Here is a 22776-nt window from a genome sequence, read left to right on the forward strand (position 1 = left end):
CCTATGTCTGTGTAAGCCATGCAATGTCCTTATGTTATAGAAATAATCCTATATTAGCCCATATAAGATCCCATATGATGTGTACACTTGTTTGTGGGTCACTTGAAGGGAAAAGATACTTTACTATATTTAATTGGAAGTGTTAATAAATAATGCATCCAGCTCTTCAAGCAAGAGGCTCTTGATTACCTAAAGCTCTAATATTGACCCTTGAGACTTTACTGCATCCCACAGGATATCATAGAGGAAAATACTTCACTTAACACTTAACATACAAACCTGCCACTTCTACTTATAGGGTTCAAGTTGCTTCAAGTTGTTTCTGTGGTTTTACATAGACCATAATGCCTAGTGGCTCTCAATGATAAGATAATACATGCTGGAAGTAGCATCCATAGCAGGTTACGTTTAACGCTAACGCACTTCTCATTAATTAAGGCCCCATGAATTCCTTTAATTAGGCTACTTCACAAAAGCATTATAATTTCCTGCATAATCCTACATACATATTTTTCTACATGATCACAAATTCTGAAAAATAAGATGGAAGTGTGTTTGACTATTCAAGGAGTAGATGCTATGCATTATAGTCTGTGGATTTGTTAAAACCTTGTAGGCTCACTTAAGATATTACAGGAAGCTGGAAAAGTTCACTTCCGGTGTCCTGCCTGAGCCCCCCTGCAAGTGCCTGTGCAGAAATGTTTGTTTGCTCAGCGCTGTGCCTTTGTGTGTTAAACCTGTGTGTAGTTATCTTTTGTAATGGGTGCATAATGTGCGCTAAATTTACGTACGTGTCTCACATGTCACTTGGTTATGGGCGCAATATTCTTACTGTACGTGAATAGCGAGGGAAGTTATTTTTGGTGTGCCACTGCCCCCCCAGCCTCCTGGTGTAAGGTGGCCCTCTGTCTGAGGTCGTGGTAACCATAGCAGGGCTTGGAAAGTGAAATGTGATGCGGTGGACCTCTGGGCTGTGTTTCTGAATCACAACCCCATAATGAGCTGGCAGAGTACAGGCAGCATCAAAGATGCAGCACCCCGGTATCTGTTACAGTCCACAATGTAGAACAATGTGGTCTCACCTGAGCTGGGGGAGTGGAAGGGGTGGGACTAGTGGAAGGAGAGACAGAAAGCTGTTGCCCTGCCGTCACATTGTTCTGCCTCTGCTGTAAACACACATGCTCACACAAACCCAAAACATCTTCTGCACATTGACCTGCGCCTGTTCAGTTGAACACTGCAATTATTCCAATGCCGCGTCCGCTAGTCTTCTTCATGCACATTAGCTCATTCACTGCCAGATTTATTTCTGGCTGTGTGTTTGCCCACTGACAGCAATTTTCGTTTTTTTTAACCTTTCAACAGGTCACAGAAAATGTATATTCATTATGATCACATGTCCGATCGTTTGTAAACACACACGCTAATCCGTGCGCGTCGCCCAGACAACAAACATTCCAACCGGGTCGGCCCCTTCTCATGTAGCCGCATGTGAATATACCATCTCTCGCCAAAGATGCACGCTTCTCTTACCGTTTCAACTGGCCACAGAAAATGTATATCCCTTATGATCGCTTGTCCGACTGTTTGTAAACACACAGGGTACGTGTGTGTGTCGCCCAGAAAAAAAATATTCCTTCCGTGACATTTCCTTCTCTTGTAGCAGCACGCTGTAACAACGTGTCTCGCGGAACACGCCGAAAAAATAGTCAACTCGAGATAGAGACGTTTCAATGAAAAAGTGAGGGGAGCGGACGGAAACGGAAATCTTCGGATGACGTCATTTCCGTATCCGTGTGAGTTACAGTGAAAGTGGTGATAGAGAACAGTGCGATCTTTTATAAAACCACAAAAAAACTAAAATCACTTTTTTTACGTCCGGCAGTGAATGAGTTAAATACACTGAGTAGCTTGCTGGTTTTAAGTATCTGTGTAGTTCTTGTGGCCGATACTGTTCCATACTTCACCCAAGCATGCTTTTTTGGGTGTTTATTGGATGTCTTTTTTCCCTTTGAGGAAAGGATTTGCATGTATGTTTGAATAAGTCTTGTAAACTTATAGCATAGTCCTGCCCATTACAGCGGAGACTAGATGTTCAAATCCTCTGCGGTGCCTCCGGCTTGGCTGGACGCTCCACAATCACCTCAGTGCATTAGTGTAGTCCCAGGTTGTTTGTTTGATTGGCTTGGCAGCAGATTTGAACGTGAAACACAAATGACAAATATGCTGCCAAGCCAAACAAATGAAGCAATAAGAAAATGAACTGGAACAGGAAAGGGGGATGCCACCTTATGGTAGCACAGCACAGGACTACAGTTATGCACAGAGCCTATTGGCCGTGTTCAATGGTGGGAAGCCGGCTGGGGAGGACGATCTCTGTCACTGCATCAGTGACGCCTACAGAATAGCAGAATTCTAAATAGGGAGGAAAAGAAGGGGAGAAGAAAATAACTTGTAGAATAGCATAATTCATTAATAAAAAAAAATCTGGCTTTTTTCTATTTAGGCTAGATAGTAGATACACTGGAATGGTAACACAGGTCTCCACCTAGGAATCGAACCTGGAACTTGTGATGATATTGTCAACACTATCCTGTCATCTACAGGTATGCCCTGAAGCTCCTCACCATCCAAAAGTATGATCTTTACCATTTTTTATTTTCTCCAATTTAGTCGTTGAGGAGGATGTCTCCTCTGATACAGCTGACAGGAATTTCACGTAGGACGTAATGCATGGTGGAATGCGCTATCCTTCCCAGGTCCGCTCCCTGTTGAACAGGTGCCCTCCCTGACCAACCTGTTAGAGTTGCTAGTGCAGTGACAGAGATCGTCCTGGCATCCCCACCTGGCTTGCCACCCGCAAACACGGTTCGTTGGGAGTGCCCACCGCCCGGCCAAGCCGCATGTACCGTGAAGGATTCCAACCACAGTCTCCTCCACGGTGGTGTCCTTGGTCGTGGTCGGGAACTTTACACAGCCGCTGCCCACCGCCCGGATGCCCCAACTGATAGAGAGACCATTTCTCTCAAACGGTTGATGACAGTCAATATGGAATTCAACGGACCTCTCACCTTTATGAATATTTTGACAAAGAAAATAATATCGGCAATGTTGTAGACACAAGAATCTTCTCTTTCCTTTAATTTATTTTTTTGTTTTTTTAAGATGTTACCTGGAGTAGAATTGGTACTGTCAGGACTAAATAGTCAGGCTATAAGTCTGTAAATTCAACAAATAACAACCTGTGGGTGTTTTTGACTGAAGTGCTTTTGTTTTGTCTCAAACGGAAACATAGAAACCTTCCAATCAATAATTTGACTCTAATTTTCAATTTCTTCGTCCCCGTTATTTTCATTCATATTAACCCCTACTACAACCAGGGATCATGGTCTGCATATGTTTATTATTATTTATATTTTTTATTGAGTCTATTATGGGCAGTTTTATGCTTTTTCTTTCCTCCGATAGGTAAATGTACAGAAACAGGAAACCAAGGGCAGAGAGGAGAGACATGTGAGATAATATGGGGGTTGAATTCGAACCCGAGGCTTGGACTCACAAGGAGTAGCCTATTGTCTGTGCACTAAGTGGCGGAACCACCAGTCTTTATGTTATTCAAAATGTGTTATGTCACATGGGTGTAGTAAATGTCATACATGACAAGAAAGACATTGCGTTATATGGTGGGGGAAGATTTGTTGATCTATACAACGTAACAACAAGCGGTATTGCAGATCCATACTGGCTTTCAACTGTTATTAGTTATTGTTTAGTTTCCTCTGCCCTTGATTATTGTATTTCATCTGAATTTCAGTAATTTCTGTCATCCTCATTTTGTTTGTCATATTCAACCTTTTGTTGGTATTGGTGCTGCCTCTGCATTTGTTGCTACTGTACTTGTGTCTTATCTTCATGTCTAAACAGATTGCCTACTTTATACAGATGTACTGAGTTAACATGTTGGTGCCCATATTCTTTTCTCACATCTCGGTTTCAAACTGACAACAATGAAAGTGAACGTTCCAACCATAACTTCCAATCTGTTACCTACCACAAACAAAGGTAGAGATGAACGACACACTATTTCATTGGTTGATGGCAATCACGTGATTATACCGCGCTGTCAGTGATTAGTCTGGGCATGTGTTTGGTGATTTTACGGTTTGGGTGGATTTGAAGAGAGTGTTTAAAGTGCCCGATGGCTTAATAGCATTTCCTTTACCAATCCTGTGCAACGGCTTATCCACTGTTATAAAAAAAACCTTGTTGGACAGCTGCTAGTAGTGAGCAAAAACATTACTGGGAGAAATGAACTTGGTTGCACCTCATGACTGACACAGCCTTGAGTAGATAACCTGGCCTGGTGTAGATTTGCATTCAGAGGAGTGCACTTTTTCCAGCGGGCGGACCGGCAGGCGGACCTCTGACGTCACGCTCATGTCGCCAAATATGGAGTGTGTTGTCTAACCTCATGGCATCATGTCGTCATCAGGCACAAACAAATCAGTCAGCTCCATATATGGGCTCAAAAGGGGGCATGCCCATATATGGGCATTTCTGATGACATCAGGGATCTCCATATATGTGCGTAAAAGGGACAAAGACTGACAGATACAGAGATCTCCATATATGGGCATATCAGTCAGCTCGGCGGTACGTCGTAGGTGTGAGAGTTGCGTAGCGCCCTGAACTCTAGATGTTTTATATGGCCAGATATCATACATTCACAAATGTAAATTAAGACAAACCACCAAGTCCTAAAAAAAGAACCCAGCCAAACACCAAGATGAAGGTAGACCAACACTCTTCTCAAGGTGTGAAGATCAGAAGATGTCTGTTATCAGCTGAACTTAGGGACTGAAAAAAAACACACATAACAGAGCTGCAGAACAAGTGTACCTACTACCTAGGTGCACATAGACATAGACAAGGAAAAATAAAAATAGAGCACAAATGTTAAAGGAATATTATATGAATATAATATGTATAATAGCAATATGTTAGTGTTGGTGTCGTGCGTTGTCATGCATCCAGTTTGTGTGCATAAACTTTTGATTTGGCCTCTTAACTCATTCCATCTCTTGGCTGAGTAAAGGGTGGTTCACACTTCCTCTAGGTTCTAATATAGAACTCTGTGGCTGCTGATGGCAACACCTGCTGGAAAAGGCACAGCACACAACCACAACGTTGCACATAAGATACAACACCAACTGTAATACAAACACATTGCCATGAAAAGCAACACTAATATAGCTACATCAGTACATTATGGCCATTTGATACAATGGATTGAATTAGTATACAATGGGTTTGTTGTAATTATGTATTTACAAACCTCCTGTCTCGCAACATATTTCACACAGTATTTCACTTCATTCCTTGTGTTGTCTAAAGCTTGAAATATACTTCACTCAAGTGTGCAATCGCAGACACTACAAGCCACGCGATTTCATGCATGGTTGCATTCTGGAAAATGTACACAAAATGTCTTCGCTAAACTCAAGTTGCCACTTAAACCCATATATCCTTAGTTGACTGGGGTCCCCCAGGGCTCTATTCTAGACCCGCTCGTAATTACAGTCTACACAAAATGTCTTTGCTAAAAATTGTCAATCTACAAGCTCACAACGCACAGCGTTGCTATGGGTTGTGAGCTTGTAGATCTGCTACAGTAGTTACAAATGTTCAGACTAGAATAGGGATGCTAGGGTTCAAGTGGTTGAGGAACATGGAAATGAATTATATAGGCCTACCTTCGTCAAAGCCTAACTAACTGCCGGCCACTTAAATGCTGCCGCCATTTAATGGCAACCACAGGTTCTCTAAGACTAAACAACCTGGCTTTAGTTTCTCCGTGAGGTAATTTTAAGGGCAATTAAGATGGATTAGGAGGGGTCAATTTACAGTCTTACTGCTAATATCAGTCCTTGTCTAGTCCTCTCTCCTCTGTGATGGTGGCTATGGTAAAACAATATCTGGATAGCTGTACAGCGCTATACTACTCTAAATAAATCTCTAAAACTAAGTAGGCTACTAATGAATAGTATACCATCAGTTGTGTTAAGCTAGCAGGGAGGAGAACATCCTCCAATAACTAACCAAAGCTCTGTGCCTCTGTAGGTCTGTGCCTCTCTGTAGCTCTGTCTGTGCTGTGTGCAAAACAATTGCCCAGTTCTCCTCAGTGCCTGGATTGAGCCATAAGAAAGTTCAGGACGTGAAGTGTGTGAAATCCGTCCCAACTAGAAATGTCCAATGCATAGAATATTGTGACAAAGACAACTGGAATGGTACAATGTGTTTGTACAATGATCAAACTCAGGCAAGAGCTGAAGTTCCCCACTGGTCAAAGGGCAGGGGCTTTTATTGAATACCAAAAAACTAAACATATATATGTTGTTGTCATTAAAAACAATACTGTCTGGTTCCTACTGGAGCTCATGGGTGGCCAGTCATTAACTAGGCTGGGCCACTATCCAGCTTATACTGGTTAGAACAAAACTCTGTTTCCTCCTAGGCTTGTCCATCCGAGCTGAGCTGACAGGGTATCTTTCTTCCACAGCTGACACACAACTATGGTAGTTGACTGGTTGAGAAGCCTGAGCTAATGAGCTCAAGTAGAGAGTGAGATATCTGTGTGTGTGTGTGTGTGTGTGTGTGTGTGTGTGTGTGTGTGTGTGTGTGTGTGTGTGTGTGTGTGTGTGTGTGTGTGTGTGTGTGTGTGTGTGTGTGTGTGTGTGTGTGTGTGTGTGTGTGCGTGCGTGCGTGCGTGCGTGCGTGCGTGCGTGCGTGCGTGCGTGCGTGCGTGCGTGCGTGCGTGCGTGCGTGCGTGCGTGCGTGCGTGCGTGCGTGCGTGCGTGCGTGTGTGCGCGAGCGCGAGCGCGTGCGTGTAACTGTCATTAGTCCATCTGTTACCATAGGGGGGAGCCAATGAGCTGGGATTTGGCAGCCTTTCATGTCTCAGACAATCAAAATATAGTTTTCATTAATAATTACATTTAATTCATTCATTAATTTGAAAATGATTTAATACATTTCATAGCGACTCATGTACTGTATCATATTATGTGGCAAATGTTATGGACTGCTCAATAGAGCCGACACACAATTGATAATACAAATATTTGTCTTTCTATAATTATAGTTATATACATACAGAAGTCAATTATGTATTGATCGAATATGATCAAAATGCAAAATGGTCCATAAAGTAGCAACTCTCTAATAAGCTCTTGACTCTCTTTTTCTCTCCTCAGGAGAGTCTTCTGACCCAGCTGCTGACCCCAGGCAGGCCTCTACCTGGCTCAGGGATACTATGGGACCCCTCCCCTCTCCCTCCACCTCTATCCTCCCTTTCGCCCTCCTCTCCCTTCTCGTCCTGTCCCACCCTTGCAACTCCGCTTCCAAGCCCCAGGTGGTGTTGCGTGCATCACCGTCAGACGGCCAGCAACCCCAGCCCAGCGCCGGTAACACGACGGGCAAGGACAGAAACGCAAAATGTTTGACTGAGGTGGTGTGTAAGCCTGGTGTCCTTCTGCCAGTGTGGTTGCCACTCAACCCTCCTGTGGGGGAGGTGGCAGGGAGGGCAATACTGTACTTCACCTGTCTCATGTACATGTTCCTGGGTGTGTCTATCATCGCAGATCGCTTCATGGCTTCCATAGAGGTCATCACTTCTCAGGTACTGGGACTGAAACCCTTCTTCTTTTTTTTTGCACCTTTATACTTCGGTTGCAGTTTGGGTTGTGTAGTTTACTTGCCATGATGTAACTCCAAATATGGCTAGATACAGTATGTATCTAATAACAAACAATGAATCAGTATTGGAAGCATACCTGCCAGATCTTCTTCCTAATTCAAATAGAAATAGAAATTATTTGTTGATGGCAAGATACCTACACCACTCACTAGACTTCTACCAAAGTTTAATTAAACTTTAAGCCATTCCACTTAAAGTTTACCAATCAAGTCCCTTAATGTCAAGTCATTTTGAAGGTTATCTGTGAGTTGTGTTAACTAATAAACATAATAACAAAAGAGACGGAGGATAGGCAGCTGCACTGGAGTTATTGAAAAAAGAGTTGGGAAGAACTGGGCAAAAGTTGATTTGAAATGTTATTGTGGGGGGTATGGTTGTGATACCAGATTTACTCTTCCTCCTGGTGTAAAGGTCTTGATTTGGCAAGACATAAAATGTATCATATTCCTACGGCGGTCATCTTGCTTTTACATCTGATCATACCCCTCGGTATGATGTAAGAGCAAAATGTCTGCCATGTGAATATGGTCAATAGAGAGGGCTCTTGATAATGGAGATGACGCCTCTTGTCTACTTAGAATTCATAGAGACAGTTGCTCATCCAGAATGGCTAATAAGTTACATCCTATTTGCTAATAAAACATAGCCCTAGAGTTGTGATTTTTGCATAGATAATAGGGGTATTCAGTTATATGACATTTTGTGATTATATGAATAGCATTGTGGATTCCACCAGTTATGTTTTCTTCCTGAGATGCTGTATCTGCAAACGTATTTATTTCTAGGAGAAAGAAGTGAAAATCACCCAACCCAACGGAGAGGTAACTGTGACTACTGTACGAATTTGGAATGAGACCGTATCCAATCTCACACTCATGGCCCTGGGCTCCTCGGCACCTGAGATTTTACTGTCTGTCATTGAGGTAAACAGGATTCCCAGCGTACTCTTAACACTTACGCTTCTACTTACGAAAAACATCACCTTTCAGTTTCAGTGAGCAGAAATGCATCCAAGATTCTATATGAACACATGACCTCTCTCCTGCCTCACCAGGATGCAGTGTTATTAGTCCCCTCAATGTTTTGTCACCGTCAGGTAATCGGGCACAACTTTCACGCAGGGGAGCTCGGTCCGGGCACCATTGTGGGCAGTGCGGCCTTCAACATGTTTGTGATCATTGGAATCTGTGTATGGGTCATCCCTGAGGGACAGACTCGCAAGATAAAACACCTGCGAGTGTTCATCATCACAGCTTTCTGGAGCATCTTTGCCTACATCTGGCTGTACCTCATCCTGGCTGTCATCTCACCTGAAGTCGTAGAGGTCTGTGTAATGTGGTGTGTGTATTTTGTGTGTTGGTCTTAGGGCTGCAACTATTGATTATTTTCTTAGCGATTAATCTATCGATTAATTAGTATTTATTGTTTTATTATTATTTTTCTATATATTTTTTATATATCAAGGAATTGATAAGTGTGATTGACCAGTTACTTGCAAGTACTTTGTCGTAGTGTCCCGCAAAAATGTGATGTGTTGTGAACTTGTAGATCTGTATTTTTGTTAATTTTTTTAAATTAATTTCACATTCATTTTATAATCGGTTAAAACTATTAGTTCGATTAACTGTTGCACCCTAGTTCGTCTCTTGTCTGTCTCTGTTCATTCAAGCTAGTCGTGTGATATACCTGAATATCGTAACTGCTGCATTCTCAATCAAACGTTGAGACTCAATTGTTATTTTGTGGACCAGGTGTGGGAGGCTATAGTGACGTTGGTATACTTCCCAGTGTGTGTGCTCTTGGCTTGGATTGCTGATCGTCGACTGCTCTTCTACAAATACACGGGCAAGCGTTACCGTGCCGACAAGAGGCGTGGTATCGTTGTGGAAATGGAAGGTGACCTTTCGACAAAGGGAATTGACGGGGTCATGGATGGGAAGTTCTCTGACGGCAACGCCTGTGCTGGCAACTCGGCAATTGCGACTGTCTCTTCCCAGACAGACAACGAATCTAACCCCAACAAGGATGAGGTAGGAAAGGTTGAGCGTGTTGTAGTTCCATGTTGCAAAGTATTTGCAGTTATGTCTTCTTAATTACAGTATGTGTTACTATCCAGTGTCACACAGTTCCTTCATGTGGCTTTGCTTCAGCACTGTTGCGCTGAAAAATGTATCACAGTTCCATTCCCCTAAAGGCCCTGACACACTGAAAACACACTGGGCTGACACACAACAGGTTTTGAAAGCTCCAGTGTGACTACAGCCGTTGTAAACAATGGGTGTGTTTGATGACGAGAGCGTCTGATGCTTTCATTGTGTTAGGGCCTTGTGTTAGGGCCTGAGGCATGCAGTAAAATCCAGTGAGATAAGTCAAAAAGAGATTGCGCATTAGACCAGCCCTAAGCTGATCATTAATCCAGTGCAGGTATTTCCTTACTATTTATTTGGGAGCCATTGTTAAGAGGTGCGCCTACGTAGGCAGGTACACTGCTTCCAATCAAAATACATTAGAATTCAACAGAACACTCACGTTCAACATGGTAGGTGACATTTCTCGTGTACTCAGAAACAGATTTTGTCCAAACATCACGCAAATCGGTACACATTATCTCTATAGTCATGTGATCAAGACGGATCTGTCCGATTCATATTCCATCAACATTGCTGGCCCACAATAACCTACCTGACCTGGCGGAGACCTGTGCTCCGAGCAACACCTTTTCTATTTTTTTTTGTTTTTGTTTTTGGCTTTTCTGCCATTGTTAATAGTTTTCAGTGAAGATCGACAGGAAAGAGGGAGAGAGAGACGGGGAGCGACACGCAGCAAAGGTCGTCGGGAACGGGACTAGAACCCGCGACGCGCTGTCAGGCTACATTGAGCCTAAGTGCCCGGACCGCTAGACCAGATATACCATTTACCATATACTATTTTTCAAGCACTGAATTTTTTATTATTCTTATTAATAAGAAATAAAACATGTGGTGGGGAGAGAGAGAGAGGGAGAGAGGGAGAGGAAAAAGAGATGCATTTATTTCAGTAAGTAGCTTGCACTTTATGTTGCCCAAATAATACAAAAATAGGGCACAAGTTAAAAAATCTGACAGTTCTCCTTTAAATAACAATGCACAATGGTTCAGGTGCAACTAGCTCTTAAACAACGGAATGATTAGACGGCACTCTGAGTGGTCTAATATATATGTTATGCCCAAAACACACAGAGATTATAATTATACAAACCCTTTGCGCCATGTGCCTTGCTTTGCGCCAAGAGAATGCACTGCTAAACTAACACCCACAAACACATTTGCACCCTGTGCAATATATCATCAAAATAGGGCCCTCAGAGTTAAATAACACTGATAATCTGTGTCCTAATCATAGACTGTATAAAATGAATGGACAGCGTTACGCCCCTAGACTCTACAGACCGTAAATGAAGCCGATTGTTCAGCTGTGTGCAATCCGCCATCTTTCAATATCACGTCATATCGCGTCATATCCGGCAGAATGACACCAGACCAGTATCGGTTGGGTAGCTTGTCAATCAAAAGCGGGGGTGGGGAATGAATGCTACTGGTTGTGTAGCTTGTCAATCAAATCATCCCGCCCCTCGTAGAGCATAACCTACTTTATCGTCAATTTTAGAATAAATGGGACCATAGTTTACCAAAACGCATATCATGATGATTGAAAGGAGACTTTAAACTAGCGACTGGAAGCATATAGTATTTATGACAATTTTTATTAAGGTGAGAAAATCTAGTCTAAAGTTTGTCAAAAACCCATCCGCTTGCGTTAAAGTAAATTCTTTCTGACACCAGCAGGGGTAAAACAGCGAAACTACAGGCCATTCATATGAACTGTCTCTTCCATATTGGCATCAATGTAAAAATCTCAGGCTGGCCCCTTGGTCCTAATGCATATCAAACAGGGGGTACTTGAAATGACAGAGGTGGAGAATCACTGTGAATCGCAAGTTGCTTAAAATGGATGTTGCATTCTTGTTTCCCCCCTCATATTGCTGTTACTGTATTTCCATTTCTTGATCAGGTGGTTCGCATTCTGAAAGACCAAAAGGAGAAGCACCCCGATGCAGACCTGGATCAGCTTATTGAGATGGCAAACTACTCTAACCTCGTTCAACAGAAGAAGAGCCGCGCCTTCTACCGTGTTCAAGCGACACGGTTGATGATTGGCGCTGGCAATGTGTTAAGGAAACACGCCGCGGCACGACGCGCAGCCGCCAACATCGACAAAGCCAATGAGGATGACACGGCCACGTGCTCCCACATTTCCTTTGAAAAGACCCAATACCAGTGCACAGAAAATTGTGGTACTCTGAACATTACAGTGATCTGTGTGGGAGGCACCGGAGAGAACACTTTCTATGTGGACTATCGTACAGAAAATGGCTCTGCCAATGCTGGATCTGATTATGAATTCAGCGAAGGGACTCTGGTATTCAAACCTGGAGAAATACTGAAAGAGATTAAGGTGATCATGGTACGGGGGTATGTCAAAGTAGATGCTTCAATGGTAACAATAAACTTGTTACCATTGAAGCAATACAATGGACAATAAATAAAAAAAGAAATTATTGGGAACATTGTATTAGAAAACAAATGCATAATTAATTAAAGGTAGTGTAAGTGATTTTCTTTTGTTAAAGTAAGAGTGAATTGGTCTATTACCATACCATAGTAAGTAGTATATATAAAATATCACTTACACCATCTTTAAATGGCTGCAATTTTAAAATCTCTGCATTTAAAACGATATAAGCATCAACCCTTCATTGCTTTTTGCTCCAGGTCAATATCTTGGATGACGACGTATTCGAGGAAGATGAACACTTCTTTGTGCGTCTTCAGAACTTGAGGTTGGATGAGTCTGGCAATGAAACTGGGACAGGAACTCCGCCCAAAGGGCGCCTGGTGGACCCACTGCAGGCTACAGTGACCATTTTAGATGATGACCATGCTGGCATCTTCACTTTCCGCCAAAAGTTGCTGCGGGTGAGTGAGAACTCCGGTGTGATGGTGGTGACAGTGGCGAGGAACTCGGGCTCCAGAGGCGTGGTGACAGTGCCGTACCATACGGAGGACGGCACTGCCCGAGCTGGGGTGGACTATGATGAAGCCAGAGGGGAGGTGGAGTTCAGCAACGAACAGACCAGGTGAGCCAGGTCAAGGAAGGACAAGGAAATGAAATATTGTTCTTGGAATGGAGATCTATTGATTACCAGTGGCAGATATTATCAATTTCAAGGATTTACCGACCTATCAGCGACTCTCAATAGTAAATAGCAGCAACTCAATTTGTGTAAAAGTTGTCTGTCCTTGGTTGTATTAGTTCTTCAGTGCTTAGAACATCTTAAACCCAGAGTAAAGCCAAATCTATAAGCTAACAACATTGTTAGAACTATTCTTTTCGGCAAGTGACAGCGACATACAATACAACAGAGTATAAATTAGGTTTAAGATTAGTATGGGCTAGTCCTCATTTCCAAATAAGGGAGGTCCCACTGGAAAGAATGACTTGACACCCAGGGGCGGATTAACCCTTCGTGGTGCCCGGTGCTTGGACCCGGTTCGGTGCCCCCCGGGAGCTTTGTCAACGGGGGGGGGAGGGGGGGGGGTCGGGCTGATGCCCTGCTTCTAAATTTCTGCGTTTATACGCCGTTTGGTGCCCCCCCCAAGGTTGGTGCCCTGTGCTTCAGCACCTCAAGCTCGTTGGATAAGCCACCACTGTTGACAACCCATCAACTGATAATCCCCCCCAGATTAAGTGAGGGAATCTCTGAATCAGCTGGGTGATCCTTTTACCATTAATTTTTCATGGTATATGCTGTGTTTGCACAGTGTGCTAACTGCACATAGTGGGGCACTTTGTTATGTAACTACAGTACGCCCAACAACCGTTTCTGGACAGTTAAGGCATTTATGTGGTTTTGAGTGAAATAACGTTTTGTTTTCTTTTAGCAATTACCGGTACTTGTCACATATGTTATGTTGTAAACTTTAATTGAAATCATGCAATTATGGTAGCTACATTTAGAGCTCAGCTTAAATTTGAGTTTTGGAAGGCTTTTAATTAGTATTTTACGTATACCGGTTCTCATGTTATTCATGTACATACTGGTAGTGTGTGTGTGTGTGTGTGTGTGTGTGTGTGTGTGTGTGTGTGTGTGTGTGTGTGTGTGTGTGTGTGTGTGTGTGTGTGTGTGTGTGTGTGCGTGCGTGCGTGCGTGCGTGCGTGCGTGCGTGCGTGCGTGCGTGCGTGCGTGCGTGCGTGCGTGCGTGCGTGCGTGCGTGCGTGCGTGCGTGCGTGCGTGCGTGCGTGCGTGCGTGCGTGAGTGTGTGTACAGTATATGTGTGTACGTATGTGCATGTGCACACGTGCACACGTGCAGGCTCAATTATTTAGACGTCCTATGTGATTAATTATTTAGGCCACTTTAACTTGCGATGTGATTTAGATGGGACGGGAGAATGTAAATATTTAAGCGGTAGGGGATTGTTTGTGGATTATGTGACACTTTGTGAGTTGGTATGAATATATGTGTTTATGTAGCATATATTTCCCCTAACAATTTTTTTACAAATGAATTGTAAAATATTTGTCTTTACGTGTGTGCACGCGTGCCTGTTTGTGTGTACATATATGTGCACCTGTGTGTGTGTGTGTTGTGTGTGTGTGTGTGTGTGTGTGTGTGTGTGTGTGTGTGTGTGTGTGTGTGTGTGTGTGTGTGTGTGTGTGTGTGTTCTTGCATATCTCCACAGCCAGACGCTACAGGTGCGTGTTATTAATGTGGCGGAGTATGAGAAGCAGGAGAACTTCTTCGTAGTTCTGGAGGATCCCAAGTGGCTCAAGCGAGGAATCTCGGGTCAGTGCATTTCATGATCTGTAATCTATACTGTAATGATTGGTAATGTAGTTCCTTTAACCGTTTCATCCCTAGCATCCCTCTTCTAGGGGAACGTTCACAGAAAATAGCCGATCTACAAGCTCACAACTTTAGTTTTAGATTGGCTATTGTCGGCAAAGAAATTTGGTGTAGAGGTCAAATCCGGTCAACTATTTGTTTACTAAGTGGGTTTAAGTGGTTAAAACTCTTTCCCATCAGTTTCAACATTAGTTAGTGCAGAATGTCAAGCTGTGCCATTCTCATTCCTTCCTATTCAAATGCAGTACTGCACAGTCCAAACACAACCCAGCAAGATGTTGAAGAGGATCAAGTGTCAAAACAAAAGCATAATGGGGGGGCTGACTACTCTGCACCTTGTCACACGCGGTAACCCAAGATTACACACTGACACTCAAGGCTATCGCGTTTTCAGTGGTGCACAGGCGCTGCAGCCAATTATGAATTTTGAATTGATTGCCTGTTCCCTACAAACCCCCCACATGCCAAGAAGGAGATGCGGTAATTGGATATGTGCTTGTCAGAGGTGGTGAAACGGAATCGATTATAACGTTTTGTTATAAATTATTCACTTAACAAGAGGGGGAGTTAAACAAAAAAAGTGGATAGTGCGTACTGGACTGTTATCCTATCTCTTTATTTTAGGCAACAGACAAGCAGGGAAGTGTGTCCGTGGGTTTTATAAATATTTAACCAATGAAAATAATAGCTGCATTGGCAATGATACTTAATATTCTATAGTATAAAAACACAGATAGGATATCCAGACAATAGGAAAATAACGGTAGCCCAAGTGGTTTTCAGGAACGATTTGTTTGTGAGTGCGGGTGTAGGTGTAGGGGGAAGTGTTGACATACTGTAATGGTATGCATACCATTGCATTGAATCTGTCACTGTTCTTCTCCACAGCACTGCTGCTAAACCAGGGTAAGATAGATTACAGTGGTGTTGTGGTTTGAATAGATAAATATGCATCTATATCAGCCTCATTCACACATGCACTGCAACCTTGAAGTTATCTAGACATTACCTGGTGGGGCTGTATGTGAGAATGCAAATGTTCAACTCTGGATCTGACAAGCAACAGACTTGACACTTTCAACTCCCTTGAGTTAAGTCATGGTAATATCCGATATAGCCCGATGTGTGAATGGACTATTTACAGGTAGTCTACATCACTGTTTCCCAATGTCGTTATCTACATTTTGTTTTTAATTATTATTATTTCAAAGGATATTTAAAAAATCCCCCCAAAAAATCATTTTGAACGGTTTTCTAAATAATTCCATGAACCAAAAAAAACAAAAACAAAAATTCATTAATTAGAGGGAAAAAATACTTTTAAGAACTAGTGAAAATAGCAGATCTACAAGCTCACAACACGTCGTGTTGTGAGCTTGTAGATCGGCTTGTAGCTATTTTCACTAGCTTTCTCTTTTGGGTCCAATTCCTATACATATTTTACATTTTATTTTCATATCTGACATATTCTGTGGAGGGAAATTAAGAAAAAATATCACATTTTGTTTTTGAATCTCTCCCTCATGCTGTTTAACCAAACTCTCTATTACAATTATGGGAGAACACATTTGACATGGACAGTCTCCTGCTGTGTGCTACGTGTGTGAATGAAAGGGCATCACCGGACAATGTCCCGACCTGATTCCCTGCATTGTCCAAGGTTCATATGTGAAAGAGGCTATAGCGGCTGTTGTTTGGGTTTCGGCTACGCATGCTTGTGTTGTTGTGATGCATTAAAAACACATTAAGTACTTGAGTTGTATTTGTAATCACTCTTCCTCCTGACAGGCAACCCCACCCCAGAGGAGGAGGACGCCAGGAGAATCTCAGAGATGGGTAAACCCATCCTGGGAGAGCACAGCAGGCTGGAGGTCGTCATATTGGAGTCCTATGAATTTAAGGTGTGTGGATGATGGCCATTGGGTGGCATTACATTAGGAGTAAGCCAAATGTTCTGGCAAAAAAACACATTTTAATTCAAAGGTCAGGGATATAGTTTAAAGATGTTTTTAACATGTTTTTGATCCTGGTAGACCCCTGCGGACTCGCGGGGTGAAGGGCTCGCTAGTGCGTGTGTGTGTGTGTGTGTGTGTGTGTATGTGTGTGTGTGTGTGTGTGTGTGTGTGTGTGTGTGTGTGTGTGTGTGTGTGTGTGTGTGTGTGTGTGTGTGTGTGTGTGTGTGTGTGTGTGTGTGTGTGTGTGTGTGTGTGTGTGTGTGTCTCTCTCACTTTCGCGCGTTCTCTCTGTCTCATGTGTCCAGTGAAAAGGGAAGGGGCTAAAATTGTGACCTGTAGTGTGCTCTCCTCAGTTCTGCTGCGCCAGGAGTTGCAGGGTGGCCTAGCGGCCAAAAAAAAGGTGGCTAAAATGTACCTGAATAAAAATAATGTAGTTTTATATTAACTGTACAATATGTAAGTACATTGAAGGTGGGGAAAGAAGCCTAGGCATTAACCAGAGCACTGACCAATAGTCTGTGGCAAGTTTGGAGGCAATTGGAGTGCTCGTGTGCTGGGCAACCTGGGACGTACACCACAGCGTGGGCATTTTAATTAAAGTAGTAAGATGTTGTCATAGGACTGTTTTCCAGTGTATAAATGTGGATTAGCAATCAAGTTCACTGAGCATTTCAGTGTTTGAAGTAAATGTTTTAGACAGTACTTTTATAGTAATTTTGTATTTGTAGATAATACTGAAAGAAAAAACTCCCGCACACTGTCTTCAAAAACAAGAAAAAGATTTAATGGGAATACAGCAACATTTTGGTCTATTGGACCTTCATCAGGTTATCTTAATAATCCATAAGATAACCTGTTGTCTAATTGACCGAAACAGTGTGCAGAATTTTTTTCTTTCAGTGCGTTGGGGCCCTCGTCTGGTCTTCTCCTGCGCACCTGTCGCATTTGTGGTGTGCAAAAGACTTGTTTTTTATTTGTAGATCATATACATTTCATTCATAACCAAATGTGTTATTGCAAATGATAGAGGTGACTGTGACAGTGTCCAGTGTGGCCTTTTAGGGAGCAGGATTTGGAATTAATACATTTGAGCCACTTAGAGATTAAGTGTATTTTAAAGCTGCAATCCGAGACTTATTTTAATGAATAAAATGTTATTTTAACCAATCTGTAAGGTAGAGTATGTTAATACAATGTGACTAGCACATCTGCAGTGGCTGGAGGTGGTCTTCCATTGAGAAATCTTGACCCTGGTGTCAGTTAGGACACCTACTGGTTCAAGTAGCCCTGCCTGAAGCTCAAAAGCCCAATATCCCTTGCCACAGGAGGATTCCCTCTTGGACGAGCAGTAGATATTTGGTTTCTGGGAGACCTTGGTCTAAACAGTAACCTTAGAACGGATACAGTGGTATTTTTGGTCTAACAAGTGATAGTATGTAAGTTTTTGTGTGTTTACATTTCCCTTTATGACACCCATCAGATTGCACAGAGTATGGCTGCTGACGGAGTGCTAGACCCGGTACTGTTTGTGACAGCATGCAGTGTGCTCAAGATTTATTAGATAGACTAATCAACTCCTTGCCTTTGCAACATTCCCAAACTTTTTCATTTCTTTCTATTGAAATTATATTTTGTGATACTACACATATTTTTTTGTCTACTGTCTTTCTCAATGTAGAATTATTTCATGAATTGTGGTTTTCGCTCTTGCAATTCACACTGAAAATGTGTGGGCATTAGAATGAAATATAGTTAATATAGTATTTTTTTCTTGTTTTGTGCTGGATTATGTTTTAATGTTTCCCCTGTTGCTTTGTTGCTCTTTTTCTTTTGTTGTGGTTCCTTCAATGTGAAGGCATGCATGTTTTCCCTTTTGCCTCTATGGGACGTTTCATGAACCAAATAATGAAATTGTTACATTATTAATGTGCAAAAAAAAAAACTATAAAACAAAGTAGTTAATCTATATTCCATTAAAAATGTAACAATGATACATGATAGAGCATTTATTCTTTAAGTTAAGAGAACCACTTTTACCACTTTTTTTTTGGTGTGGAGTTTGCTTGTTCTCCCCGTGTTCCCTAGGGTAGGTAGGTACCCTCACAAAAACCTGCAGTAATCCTGGTCACTATACTGCCTCCCCCTGGCCAGCCGGGGCGCCTGATGGAGGGGAAGGGAACTGGTTGGAATAACGTGTTCCTTCCACGCGTTACGTCCAACCAGGGAAACTCTCCCCTGTCAGGTGACAAGAAGGTCAGTAGGCTCTCATGCATTGAAGGAGGCATGAGCTCGGCCCTGGCCTCCCTAGGTTGGCAGAGGGAAGGTAGTGCCCAGGATTACATAGACAATTGGCACTGGGTGTAAAAAATGGGTTTATAAAATCGTGGGATAAAAATTTAGTAAAAAAACAAGAAATGAAAGAAAAAGAAATATTAAGCACATTTCGGATTTAAAGTAAATTGTGTAAGTGGGTTGAACTAAAAGTGAGATGGCACCATGCATGATGTATTTATTTGAAGAACTTGTACTTGTGTATGTCTCTTTACTAACTGTGCTTTGTTCCAACAGAACACTGTGGACACGCTCCTGAGGGACGCTAATCTGGGCACAGTGATTGGCTCTAACTCCTGGAAAGAGCAGTTCATTGAAGCAGTCACAGTCAGCGCAGGTCACTGACAGTCATTTTAATTTTGTATAATTTGTATTGTGTTCTGCTGTAGTTGTTTTCTCTCTTTCACAGAAATACAGAAGATAAGAGTGTTTAGAGTTGTTCAGTGTTTGTTCAGGGCCATAGATAAAACAATATCGACAGTAGGCCAAAGAAGTAAATCCCCAAATATTTTTCTTTGTTATATCATTTTTGAAATATTTAACTTTTTAAAACTGACATTTTAAGTAAATGGAAACGTCACGGTGATATGACACAGTGTTATATGTCAGAGAGAGTCAATATGACATCATCATCAACATGACGTCCGAGATCAACATGGACACCACGTCGTTATTAGATCCCGTCTTGTTTATTTGATATAGAACACAGGTATTCAGAGCAAGAAATGCCTAAAGCAGACTGCATTGTACCATAGAATAATACATATAAGCATTTCAAAACTCATTTCAAAAGCTTACCTCAATTATCGGTTCTTGTCGGCAAGCGGCACCGTTGTACGATGGAGTAAAATTACTCTTTTGTTGCAAACATTTTTCAAGGGTAGCATAATACTAACTAACCTTGTTTAACAGGTGGTGATGACGAGGAAGGACAGGAGCAACGAATGCCAAACTGCGGGGACTATCTCCTGCATATAATATCAGTGTTCTGGAAGATTCTGTTTGCCTTCGTCCCGCCAACTAACATCTGTCATGGCTGGGCCTGCTTCGTGGTGTCCATCTCCACCATTGGCTTCCTGACGGCTGTTATTGGGGACCTAGCTTCCCACTTTGGCTGTACTGTAGGTCTGAGGGACTCGGTGACCGCTGTGGTGTTTGTGGCACTGGGCACCTCCATCCCTGGTGAGTGAGTGAGCGTGTATGTATGTGAGAGACAAATTTTGTTTCCCTGCTGTATACCTTGTTCACATTGTAATGGATTACATTTATGTTTTAACTCTTTAACTCAGATACCTTTGCCAGTAAAGTGGCTGCCACTCAGGACGACACCGCTGATGCTTCTGTGGGGAATGTGACAGGAAGCAACGCTGTCAATGTGTTCCTGGGCATCGGGGTGGCCTGGTCTGTGGCGGCTGTATATTGGGAGATCAAAGGTGAGGTGTTCCGTGTGGACCCGGGCTCGCTGGCCTTCTCCGTCACAATATTCACCATCTTTGCTGTCATCGCCGTTTTTGTGCTGATGTTTCGCAGAAAGAAGTCTATAGGTGGTGAACTGGGAGGGCCCAAATCGTCTAGAGTGATAACTACACTCTTCTTGGTGGGCCTTTGGTTCCTGTACATCCTATTCTCTAGCTTAGAGGCCTATTGCCATGTACAAGGCTTCTGAACAGCTACTGCAACATGCCCTCAAACCCACACATGTACTGTATATCTGGGAGTCAATCACCTGGGACAAAACTTAACATTACCCTTAGAGGAGAGGCGTCTGTGGTGAGTCTGCGGTGACTCATAGGAGCGCATGCGGAATTGGGTGCATGCGCAGGCACTCACTTACCTACTCGCACACATGCATGCTCTGGCACAGAGAGAGTGAGAGAGTGGGTGTCACATCCACTTTGTGATCATTCCAATCAACAGACCTGATTGTGACAAACAGACCATTTTCACCAAAAAGAAGTCAATGATGTGCAATGACAATCTTTGAGTTAAGAATGTCAAATGATCAGTGTATTCAGTTATGTCACTGCGTGTTACAGGTTTGATGCCTCATGATCCGTAGACGAGTATTAAGTTTGGTCTTGTTTCTTCTAACAGAGAGATTTTGAAACTAGGTCAAAGAGCTTGGCAGAGAAGATAGCTTATTAGCCTTCCAATTTAATGAGTAAATCAATAGCAGCACAACCGATAAACCACATTGGGAGATGATCTTCTATTGTATAATTTCTCTTATATGACATAAAGGTTAGGAATACAGTGTGCCCCTAATTTTTTTTATTTAACTCACTATACATTTTGACGCTTCAAATGACCTACAATATATACTCAATAAAGAATAACACACACAGTTGATGCTTAATCAGCTTTGGCAAAATAATGTAATTGCTATATGCCAATTGGAGTCACTGTGTGAAAAGAGATGATTCATCCTCTCAATACATTCAGTCATATTCATTTATTTATTAATTATGTAATTTAATGTCTTTGTAATTTAATGTATATGAGTTGAAATGGATAAAAAACAATATTGTAATTTAAATATTGTAATTTAAAGTTGTCATAATTACAGAGATTGCAACTGTGTAAAGGCTTCATTTGATCCATCGTCTACACAGGTCAGTGATGTATGTCTAAGAATGGCACTCACTATTTCTTTAGTACAACATTAACCTTACATTGCATTCTACCCTTGAAATTAGCTACAAAAGCTTTACAATTTATACGTCATTGCACAATGGTGGCGCTTGCTGACAAGAACTGATTTTCAAGGTATAAGCTTGAAAATCAGTTCTTGTCTGCAAGAACCACGGTTGTACTACAGAATATAAATTAGGCTAAAGACAGCTAATAGTTGCTTTTCAATGAGTTTTGAAAGGCAGATATTTGTTTTGTTTTTTTCATAAAGAAACACCTTACATTGAGGAATTTGTTCTGGTACAATGCCGTCTGCTTTAGGCATTTTCTGCTCTGAATACCTGTGTGCCATATTAAATAAAATATTAACTTTTATTTCACTTCTACAGAGCCTATGGAATAAAAAGGGGTCTTTAAAGATCTTTGAACTTGTACTAAGAATATCTGACATGATGTTAGCTTCTAAAGCAGAGAGACATATTCTATGGCTATCTGATTCAGAAATCCTTGGAGTCTGAAAACGTGGCATAGAATTTAAGCTACAGTATTACAATTTTAAGATTTTGCATGTAAGATGTATGCTACCAGACCCTACTGCAACAACCCACACTAATGACACTTCCAACAATGATGATTTTATCCTTGGCATGCGGATGCAGATGATAATGATATGAAACTGTGACTTCAAGATACTGAACCATTTACTGTAACAATGCTTTTCCAATGTAAATAGAGCTGCAGCGAAACTTGAAGTCCAATCACACCGCTAATATTACACCTGAAAAAGAGTTTTGCAACAGTTACATGGAATATTTATGATGATCCATTCCTTATGTAAACTTTTTGAGTTATCCCAATTTCAAATTAAAACGCTCATTCAAACTACATGTTTTGGCAAGTTTCTTCATTGTACTTTACTACCAAAAGCAACAGCAGCACAAATAAGCTTACAGAATGTTGGGAAGAGTCATATGAACTTGGGTAACATCTGCTCAACAGTTTTTCACAGCATGACACATTTGGTAATAGCGGTTCAGTGCATATGTAAATTTTCACAAGGTGTTCAAGTACTATAGTGACACACAGCAATGGAGCAGTGTGACAATTTATTGTGTAAGTTTTTCTAAAATAAAAGTCATCTTTGGCTATTACAAATT

The 22776-nt window shown here is 41.9% G+C and overlaps 1 protein-coding gene across 1 annotated transcript; it reads left to right on the top strand.

The window, feature by feature from the left end:
- The first annotated feature begins 7502 nt into the window (after window positions 1-7502).
- slc8a2a (solute carrier family 8 member 2a) lies at window positions 7503-22482 on the top strand. Its single transcript, XM_080435029.1, has 12 exons — window positions 7503-7678; window positions 8542-8679; window positions 8853-9080; window positions 9508-9786; window positions 11807-12250; window positions 12568-12932; window positions 14539-14642; window positions 15591-15608; window positions 16491-16603; window positions 19226-19325; window positions 19901-20170; window positions 20278-22482. The coding sequence occupies exons 1-12, from the start codon at window positions 7607-7609 to the stop codon at window positions 20652-20654; spliced, it is 2508 nt and encodes an 835-aa protein (XP_080291155.1). The 5' UTR covers window positions 7503-7606; the 3' UTR covers window positions 20655-22482.
- The last annotated feature ends 294 nt before the right edge of the window (window positions 22483-22776 follow it).

Source organism: Gymnoscopelus braueri, assembly GCF_963280865.1.
Source record: "Gymnoscopelus braueri genome assembly, chromosome: 8".
Classification (NCBI taxonomy): Eukaryota; Metazoa; Chordata; class Actinopteri; order Myctophiformes; family Myctophidae; genus Gymnoscopelus; species Gymnoscopelus braueri.

Excerpts from the sequence above, each read along its gene's own strand:
- slc8a2a (XM_080435029.1), top strand. The coding sequence starts at position 7,607 with ATGTACATGTTCCTGGGTGTGTCTATCATCGCAGATCGCTTCATGGCT. Across the intron at positions 9,081-9,507 it reads TCTCACCTGAAGTCGTAGAG|GTGTGGGAGGCTATAGTGAC; the intron begins GTCTGTGTAATG and ends TTTGTGGACCAG. Across the intron at positions 9,787-11,806 it reads CTAACCCCAACAAGGATGAG|GTGGTTCGCATTCTGAAAGA; the intron begins GTAGGAAAGGTT and ends TTTCTTGATCAG.